Source organism: Capricornis sumatraensis, chromosome 1 (assembly GCF_032405125.1).
Source record: "Capricornis sumatraensis isolate serow.1 chromosome 1, serow.2, whole genome shotgun sequence".
NCBI lineage: Eukaryota > Metazoa > Chordata > Mammalia > Artiodactyla > Bovidae > Capricornis > Capricornis sumatraensis.
This window is the reverse complement of record NC_091069.1, coordinates 32,929,485-32,940,048: the sequence shown is the minus strand read 5'-3', so window position 1 is coordinate 32,940,048 and position 10,564 is coordinate 32,929,485. Positions and strand designations below refer to the sequence as shown.

Below are 10,564 nucleotides of genomic sequence, written 5' to 3'. Positions count from 1 at the left end.
TTACCCTGGAAGAAAATGCTCTGTAAGGACTCAAGTGCAATTTTTTTTTTTAAATTATTTTTTAGATCCTAGAAAATACTGGTGAAAGAGTAGAGAAGTGAGACAGAGAACAGAAAGTAGTTAATAAAGTATTTCATATAAGTTGCCATGGGTGAGCAAAGTTAATTCCAAAGGGGAGCTCAGGAAGTCAGTGGAACACATGGCCTCAGAGTTATTCCCTCTGATAGGTAAAGAACCTGGATTATTTATATATTAACTTCCATCAGTGGGAGGACTGCTGTCCAGGGATGTTAATCCCCTGCTACTTCCGGACTGCACTGCAGATGTCAAAGCCTTCAGTGGCCAGAAAAAGCCTCAAATAAAGAAATGCAAAGGCTGGCAACCGGAAGCTGATAAGTTATGCATCAGAGTAGTAGTATGGGTAATGGAATGAAGGCAGAATATCAGCAGGTTCCATTGCACCTGCTAAATTAACAAATAAGGTCAGTATTAGGGCTTCTACTGAATAACAAGCTTTTCTTCCATGTTGGCTGGTTTTGAGAGTTTTTCTAAAAATACATTCTTCTGGATATAGGTCTTGTGTCAGACCTGTGATTTGCAGATATTTTTCTCCCAGGGTGTACCTTTTGTTTTCTTATTGGTTTCTTTCATAGAACAGAAGTATTTAATTTTGGTGATGTCCAGTTTATTATTATTATTTTCTTTTGTTCTTTGTACTTTTAGAGTGATACATCAGACCAGGAAGATTTTCTCTCATGGTTTCTTCTTTTACACTTTTACATTTATGTCTGTCTTCCATTTTGAATTAATTTTTATTTATGGGGTGAGGTATAGGTCAGGGTTCATCTTTTTGACATAAGCATAACCAGTTTTTCTGACACCCAGACTGTCCTTTCTTCATTGAATTTCTTTTGCATCTTAAAAAAAAAATCAAGTGGCCATATTTGTGTGCTTCTGTATCCAGACTCTGTTCTATTCCACTGATCTGTGTACTTGTCCCTTTGTCAATATCATGCTCTTGATTACTGTAGTTTTTTAGTAATTCTTAAAATTGAATCGTACATGCCTCTAACGTTATTCTTCCTTTCCAAAATGTCTTATCTGGTCTGTACCTTTAGGCTCTCCATATAAAATTTAGAATTGTCTATATTTACAAAAAATTATGCTGGGGTTTTGATTAGACCATCTGATTAGATGATACATTTTTCTTCAAATTTTTGACTCCTGTAGTTTCCCAGGGTAGCTGCTTTTATTGATACTGCCACTGCTTGGCTGGAGTGGAGAAAATGAAGAAAAAGAAGAGAGAGGAAAAAAGTGCTGGGAAGTCTCTCCCATTCTCTCTGGATGGGCTTTAGACTTCTTTCTTCTCTTTAAGCTGTAGCTAGAGGATTTTTCCCAGATTCCTCTGTGTGCTAGATTCAGGGGTTTGTGCTTGTTGAGTTCAAGCCAGGGGCTCAAGAGGGAAAAAAGGATAAACTCACCAGCTGTTTGGTGGTATTTTGGATTCTGTTGTATTCTTTCCCAGTCCACCTGGTGATATTTACTTTCACCAACCTCAAATAACTCCAGCACACATTCCATGCAGGTGTATAATTTGATTGGAGAGTAAGGGCTTCCCAGGTGACTCAGTGGTAAAAAAAAATCACCTGCCAATGCTGGAGATACAGGTTTGATTGCTGGGTCAGGAAGATCCTCTGGAGAAGGAAATGACAACCTGCTCCAGTATTGTGGCCTGGGAAATTCCACGGACAGAGGAGCCTGGCAGGCTACAGTCCATTGGATTGCAAAGAGTCGGACGTGACTGTGCACAAATGCACAAGGTCAGTTTGTGCTGACTACCTTAGTAATATCTAAAACTTCCTGGGGGAAGATTATTAGTAAAAGTGTACTGACACAGCATTTTGGAGGGCAATTTGGCATTCTTTGGAAGGACTGATGCTAAAGCTGAAACTCCAGTACTTTGGCCACCTCATGCGAAGAGTTGACTCATTGGAAAAGATTCTGATGCTGGGAGGGATTGGGGGCAGGAGGAGAAGGGGACGACCGAGGATGAGATGGCTGGATGGCATCACCGACTCCATGGACAAGAGTTTGGGTGAACTCTGGGAGTTGGTGATGGACAGGGAGGCCTGGCGTGCTGCGATTCATGGGGTCACAAAGAATCGGACACGACTGAGCGACTGAACTGACTGACTGACCAAAATTTTAAATGTATATAGCAATGAAGAATGAATCTTAGAGTAATTAATAAGGCAGTTGCCAAGGATAAACTTCCAATAATGGAAGTGAAACTCAAACCCTTGTGGAATGTGGGATGGTTGTTGTCATTTTGACATGGGAACATGCTAACCGAACTGGGGCAGTCATTTGTAGTAATGCAGTATTAATTACAGTTGCTTTAGGTTGGGTTGGCATACTTTTTCTTAAAGGACCAGATAGTAAAGATTTTAGACTTTGCGTGCCAGATGCTTTTTGTTGAAAACACTCAACTCAGCCTCTGTAGTATGAGAATATCCATAGACAATAGATAAATGAATAGCTGTGGTTGTGTTCCAATAAAACTTTATTTGCAAAAACAGGTGACAGGTCAGATCTGGTCCAGGGTAGTATAGTTTCTGTAGTTTAATTATCCCTGCTTTACATGACCTCTTGCTTCCAGTGCTGCTGTATTCATACATGTATATGTGGGCTCTGAAGTGGCATGGGCAGTACAATATGTTTTTATTAATGTTTTCAAGATTAATTTGGAAATAAAGATAAAATTTAGAGAATTGTCCTGAAGAATTTAGGGATCTCCCAGAATTCTTAGATTCTACTTTGAGAAAAATTGTTTTAAAGAACAAAGTAGAAGAAATTTAATAAATTATATATTTTATAAAAGATATTATGATTCTCTATTTTAATTTGTGTTTAGTGTTTAAACTTTGTAATACACAGTGAGAGACCAAGTTTTTGGATAGGAGGGAGGAGGTTTTTGAATACCCTTTTTCTTTATAATTACAGGCTACCTAGATTTCATTAGATTTTTTTTTTTGCTGTTTCTGGTTGCTTTTTCTTCAGCTTACTTTCCTTCTGTTTAAAACTGTTTCCTCTTGGGGGCAAATTGTTAGGTAACCAACACTTACTATTTGGTAACATTACAGTGATTTAGGAATGGGATAGTTTTAATGATCAAAATATTAACTGCAGAATGTTAAGGAATATATTTACATTTTAAATTTTCTTTAGGCTGTAACTAAACTTTCAGTAGGCACTTTGCTTTAATGGATGTGTAATTTGTGTAGTCATCATTTAATTTATGATTCTACACATTTGAGAATGTTATGTAAATAACTCCATGATCTACAGTAGTTTAATCTGCTTAGGGAGTTATTTAGCATATGCTGTTTGTAGATATTTTTACTTCGTAGAGTAAGGCAGAGTTTAGCTGAAATTGTCACAAATTTTACATCAGTAAGGTCCATGCAGTGGGCTATTGTGTTCTCTTTTAAGCGCAGAGATTTGAAATGTATTTAGAAACAACAGTTGTGGAAGAAGTTTAATGAAAGGGTTGCAGTTTTGCTCTGTTGCTTGTGCATTCTGTGTCTGTGAGCAAGTTAGTGTTCTTTTCTAGACATCTGTTTTCTAATCTATAAAATGGGATAATAATAATGCCAACACTCAGAATTGTTGGGAGAATTAAATGAGATAATGCATGGAAAGAGTTTTATTTTTAAACAAAGTGATTGGCATAGTGTAAGTCATGTGATTAAAAACTTATGTTTAGGAGTTCTTTGAATTTGTGCATGAAATACTCTTTCAGTACTTTTTAATATAAAAATAAAAGATTTTATGTATATCTTTTATGTATGAGCTAATTATCTTAATGTTTTATTATTATAGCCTTTCATTATAATTATTATCTAAATTGTTTTTAATAACATGTTTATCTATGTAAAACAGTAGGAATACGGGGAAATTGTTTCGACTAATCCAGGACTCTGTGGAGAAAATAAAGTTAAAAATACTACGTGGCCCCAAATTGTCTGCACAGGAAGCAAGTGTATGAGCTCATTTAAGTATTGACTTTATAATATTTTCGAAGCTGTCAAATAAGGGGACAACAGTTTGTCTTTTTCTTCCTTGGGCTTCCACTTTACTTTTATTGGTATCCTTCTAATGTGTGCGTATACGGCTTGGTTTCCTATACCTCTCCAAAACAGACTGATAAGCACTTGGTGGAATTGTCAAATTACACATTTGTTTACACAGTTGTTTATTGTATCCTTCTTTGTCTTTAGGATGATTGAGGAAAGTGGGAACAAGCGGAAGACCATGGCAGAGAAGAGGCAGCTGTTCATAGAAATGCGTGAGTCTTCTGGAATCCTTGTGTGTATTAATGTGTGGGAATGTCTCTTTTTTCCCCCGATCAAATCAGAGCTTTAATCCGAAGTTTTATGTTACAAATTTTAGGAAGAGAGAAATGGGAGTTAAAGAATCATGCAGTTGGAGGACACCAAGCCAGAGCATTACTTTAATTGAATTAACTTGCGTTGCTTACTTAAGCAAGGTCATAAATAATGACAAATGTGTTACCTAGAATATCTGTGAGTTTAAAGCATGCCAGTCAGTTTAGACATCTTGAAATAACTCCATTGTTACCATGAGCTTGCAGGTGATGATAAATAATATGTTATATAAATTACCTTACTGTAGTTGACCCGTTTTCCCAGCACCACTTGTTAGAGAGATTGTCTTTACTCCATTGTATATTCTTGCCTCCTTTGTCGAAGATAAGGTGTCCATAGGTGTGTGGATTTATCTCTGGGCTTTCTATTTTGTTCCATTGATCTATATTTCTGTCTTTGTGCCAGTACCATACTGTCTTGATGACTGTGGTGCTGGGAAAACTGGTCAACCACTTGTAAAAGAATGAAACTAGATTACTTTCTAACACCACACACAAAAATAAACTCAAAATGGATTAAAGATCTAAACGTAAGACCAGAAACTATAAAACTCCTAGAGGAGAACATAGGCAAAACACTCTCCAACATAAATCACAGCAGGATCCTCTGAGATCCACATCCCAGAATACTGGAAATAAAAGCAAAAATAACAAATGGAATCTAATTGAAATTAAAAGCTTCTGCACAACGAAGGAAACTATAAGCAAGGTGAAAAGACAGCCTTCTGAATGGGAGAAAATAATAGCAAATGAAGCAACTGACAAACAACTAATCTCAAAAATATACAAGCAACTTATGCAGCTCAATTCCAGAAAAATAAGTGACCCAATCAAAAAATGGGCCAAAGAACTAAATAGACATTTCTCCAAAGAAGACATATGGATGGCTAACAAATACATGAAAAGATGCTCAACATCACTCATTATCAGAGAAATGCAAATCAAGACCACAATGAGGTACCATTTCACACCAGTCAGAATGGCTGCGATCCAAAAGTCTGTAAGCAATAAATGCTGGAGAGGGTGTGGAGAAAAGGGAACCCTCCTACACTGTTGGTGGGAATGCAAACTAGTACAACCACTATGGAGAACAGTGTGGAGATTCCTTAAAAAATTGCAAATAGAACTGCCTTATTACCCAGCAATCCCACTGCTGGGCATACACACCGAGGAAACCAGAATTGAAAGAGACACATGTACCCCAATGTTCATTGCAGCACTGTTTATAATAGCCAGGACATGGAAACAACCTAGATGTCCATCAGCAGATGAATGGATAAGAAAGCTGTGGTACATATACACAATGGAGTATTTACTCAGCCGTTAAAAAGAATGCATTTGAATCAGTTCTGATGAGATGGATGAAACTGGAGCCGATTATACAGAGTGAAGTAAGCCAGAAAGAAAAACACCAATACAGTATACTAACACATATATATGCAATTTAGAAAGATGGTAATGATAACCCTGTATGCAAGACAGCAAAAGAGACACAGATGTATAGAACGGACTTTTGGACTCTGAGGGAGAGGGAGAGGGTGGGATGATTTGGGAGAATGGCACTGAAACATGTATACTATCATGTAAGAAACGAATTGCCAGTCTATGTTTGATACAGGATACAGGATGCTTGGGGCTGGTGGACGGGGATGATCCAGAGAGATGATATGGGGCGGGTGGTGGGAGGGCGGTTCAGGATTGGGAACTCATATACACCCATGGCGGATTCATGTCAATGTGTGGCAAAACCAATACAGTATTGTAAAGTAAAATAAAGTAAAAATAAAAATTAAAAAAAAAAAACAAACACACATCTCCTTTTTCCCTTAAAAAAAAAAAATTACCTTGCTGTAAATAAAGATTCCAGTGTAGAGAGGACTAAGTGTTAGAACAACACTTAGAGCTGTTGTAAGAAGTAAAAGTAGGAGTTTGTACTTTGGTATGTAACTTTACTATATACCCTTTAAAATCTTCTGTTAAAACATTCTTACATATTGTTATTTATTCTTATATAGTCCTATATTCTTCAGCAAAAGGGTCACCTTTTCATTGAATTTTATATACTGAGGCTCTGTTATGTTCCAGGTACCATTATAGATGCTAGGGTTATGTGTTAGTCGTGTCCCAGTCATGTCTGACTCTTTGTGACCCCATGGACTGTAGCCCACCAGGCTTCTCTGTCCATGGAATTCTCCAGGCAATATTACTGGAGTGGGTTGCCATTCCTTTCTTCAGGGAATCTTCCCCACCCAGGGATTAAACCTACAGCTCCTGCATTGCAGACAGATTCTTTACCATCTGAGCCATATAGGGGAGAACAAAACACAGTCCCTGACCTCACTCATACTGTTTTCATTTTAAAGGGAAACTGACAAAAATAGAAACCAAATAAGAACAAAGCCTATTTGGTTATCACTTTCCTTGCTTGCCATTATTTAAAAAAAATTTAAGTCTTGGTGGAATCAGCCATGTGTCTCTACCATTTCCCTTTGTGGGATTTTAAAACTTTCCCCCCTAATTCACCAACTGTGAGAGTCACCCTTGAGTGATCTTGATTTTATTTGTACCTTCCTCTCTTCTGGGACCTCTGGCTTCATCTTCGGTCCCTAGGGTTTCTAATTGGACTGCCAAGAAAAAAATGAGGAAGTCGTTCATGGTCATATTTGTTACTTATTCAGACTATTTTTTTTAAAATATTTTTTTCTTAATCAGAAGTACTTGTAAAAGTTTTTGGACAGCTCTGAAATGTTACTATGCATTTATTAGATTTATAATCTCTCCTCTTCTTTCTCCTTCCATGCTCCTTATCTCCCCAGTTAGATTCCTTTCTCAGCAAAGTAAATTTATTTCCTCATGCCTCTCATTGGTCTACTGAGCACCTCCACCACATCCTATGGCTTCCTGGAACACCTTTGGAATGCTTGGCCCTGCTTGAAGAGGGCTGAAAGCATCAACATGTTTACACAGGAAGAGGAGCTGACCGCTCTACTACTTTTATTATCTTCCTCCATCAGCCTTTCCTTGCTAGTGTCTACAGTTATATAACCTTTTGACTTGACTTTATATTTTTCGGAAAAGAACAGATCAGAGTCTTTTATACCAGGCATTCCAGAACTTCCTAATTTTCAATAGTTTATTCATTCAGTAAATATTTAGCTGTTTAGTTGCTCAGGTATTAATATAAATCTTCATGAACTTAGATTAGGCAACACCTTCTCAGGTATGACACCAAAAAGCACAAGGGACTAAAGAATGAATAGATAGAGTGGATTAATCAAAGTTAAACACTTTGTACTCCAGTGGATATGACTAAGAGGTGAAATGACCACTCACAGAATGGGAGGAAAAATTTGCAAATCATATATTTCATAAGGGACTCGTATCTATAACATAAAAGACTCTTACAACTCAATGATGAAAGACAAACAACCCAATTAAGAAATAAGCAGAGTGACTCATAAGGGGAAGAGGTTTCTTTTTGAAATAATGAAAAATTTCTAAAAACTGACTGTGGTGATGGTTGTACAACTAAATTGAATACTTTAAATGGGTGAATTCTATTTCAAAAACACCTGTTATATTAAAAAACAAGACTGAACAGTGTATGTATAGAAGGATAGAAATTTTGTGAGAGCCAGGTGATGAAGGAAATAATTTTAATCATGACATCAAGGTAAAGGTTGATTGAAATGAGATTAAAAGAAATCATTGCTTCAATTTTTGGTCAATAAGTATGTTCACCAAAAACCTGGAAAAATCCTTCCTTTTTTCTTTTCTTTTTTTTCCTATACTGTGGAATGAGCAGAAATGAGAGATGACTGTAAATATTGGTAGAAGATAATTTATGACAGTTCCCTTTCCCTCTATTGAGTCAAAAGTTGCTGCCAGATCTTACAAAGGCTGTATGGATGAAAAAAAAAAAACCAACAAAAACCTGAGATTGGAGGTCAGAGTTCCCTGAAGTGGGCTTAACGTTCAAGGAGACTTTTACAGCAAATTTTGAAATGAAAACAAAGTTTGATTCATAGCCTCATGTAATTTAGGCTTTGTTCTAGTTACTATGGCTATATATCACATATCCCCGAACAGTCATTTATTTTACATCTTTTTTGGGTCTGGAAACAGAACATCATCCAGTGCTGATGTCTTGACTTTGCTACATGAAGTCTGAGGCCTCTGTTGGAAGGCTCGGACTCAAGGCTGGGTCATTTGACTTGCTCACTTATGTGTTTGGCAGTTGCTGCTGACTTTAAGCTGATGGACTCAGTTCCTCTGCCTACCAGCATCTCTGTGTGGTCTCTCCACATCCAGCTACTTTGGGCTTCTTTACAGCAATGATGTCCGGGTTCCAAGCATTCTCAGAGAGTGAGAGCAGGGGCAAGCTGTGCCAGGTTTATCACCCATCTTCAGAAGTCAGGCAGTGTTCCTCTGCCACACTTTCTTTGTAGAGGCAGTCACAATGTCCTCACGTGCAGGTAGAGGGAAACAATCTTTAGCTCTTGCTGGGGAGAGGCAGTGTACTAGAAGCACATGAAACAGTGGTCTGGAAATACTGGCATGGCCCTTTCTTGAAAAACACAGGCTGCCTCAGACATGGAAGGGGACCTTAGAGATCAGCTGGTCCAGTTCCCTGATTTTTCAGATGAGGCCAGTGAGGCCAGGAAGAAGGGGTGTAACATGGCCACGGTCGTGGTCCATGGTTGGTGGTCAGACTGGGGCTGGAATTGAGCTTTCCTGGCTCTAGGCTGAGGTCTTTCCTACTCTACCACTGATTTTCACTTTGCAGAATATGTAATTCATTCACTCAAATCATGAGTGGTCCTCCCCTCAGAGTTTTCCTAGACTAGCAAACAGACTGATGTAGGCAAAACTGCTGGCATCGTGCTTGGCATGGAGTGGGCACACAGAAACGTTTCTTAACCCTTCTTCTCCACCTTGTGTTTTAGCCAGAGAAGGCCTAGTTGACATTTTATGTATAGCCTGTGCCAACACAATAGAATAGAGTCACTTCCCCAGTGTGTGGAAATTAAATGGTAAATCTAATTGAAGGTTTCTTATTTGCCCTTTTTCAGGTGCTCAGAATTTTGATGTCATACGCCTATCAACTTACAGAACAGCTTGCAAATTACGATTTGTACAAAAACGATGCAACCGTAAGTCATTTCTACTCATTTCTATGATAGCTGGATTGAGCTCTTGATAGTATAAAGGATTTTACTGTCTTCTAGTCATATTGTACTATTAATTAAATTTTTTTGTCCTAAGTGTTTATCAGAATGTAAGCTTCATAATGGAAAGAACTTCTTGACTTATTCTGGGTGTCCCTCAAAATATTTAAGAAACTCAGTAAGGTAACTAGCTTTGAGATTAATTAATTCTTTAAATGGGAAAATTGATTTCTCCTTGTCACTGTTTTTAGTTAAAAGTTTTATATAAAATTAATATAATTTATCAGTTTCTAGAGGGAAAGAAAAGCTAATATTTTGATAAAGGTGTAGTAAAAATTAACTTTCTTGATTAAACTTATTATAACATAAATCAGCCTTTTCTATAAGCAGTTGCTTCCACAGTTGCTACTTATGAAATAAATAGATGTATGTGTATATGTATATACACAGGCATATAAATTCCTTCTTAATTTGTGTACAGAGAACTAACTTAGAATTGTACTTTTCTCATATATGTGTTTGTGTATGTATTAAGGAAAAACTGTTTTGTGTAATCTAAAGATCATTAGCCTTAGAGTGGGAAAATCCGTTTTAGCCTAGGTTTTGTTTGCCATTTATTATGTCACTTTGTATCTAAATACTTCTACACTGCTTTAAGTCCTACTCAGAAGTTCTAGCTTAAAATTCTCTTTGAAGAGTTTACCATGCCATCCTAGATTGAAGTCATGTTTCTTCTCTGATTTCCCAAAGCATTGTTTTTCAAATTATGGGTTGTGACCTGTTAATGGTTCCTGAAACCGTTTTGGTGGACTGTAGCCAGAATTTAAAGCATGTAATGGAGAGAAAGAAGAAGGACAAAAAGCTAGAATATAGCTTACATAGTAAGGTATTTTGTGGAACATGTTTTTTATATATCTAGAAGTGTGTTTGTATGTGTGTTTTGATTAAA

The 10,564-nt window shown here is 37.2% G+C and overlaps 1 protein-coding gene across 1 annotated transcript in view; it reads left to right on the top strand.

Moving 5' to 3' along the window:
• Nucleotides 1–4,281: 4,281 nt before the first annotated feature.
• Nucleotides 4,282–10,564, top strand: part of DTNB (dystrobrevin beta) — a 209,167-nt gene continuing 202,884 nt past the window's right edge. The window contains exons 1-2 of the mRNA XM_068964051.1: nucleotides 4,282–4,348; nucleotides 9,520–9,600. Coding sequence (XP_068820152.1) covers nucleotides 4,282–4,348; nucleotides 9,520–9,600 — 148 coding nt within the window. The remainder of the gene's footprint in view (nucleotides 4,349–9,519; nucleotides 9,601–10,564) is intronic.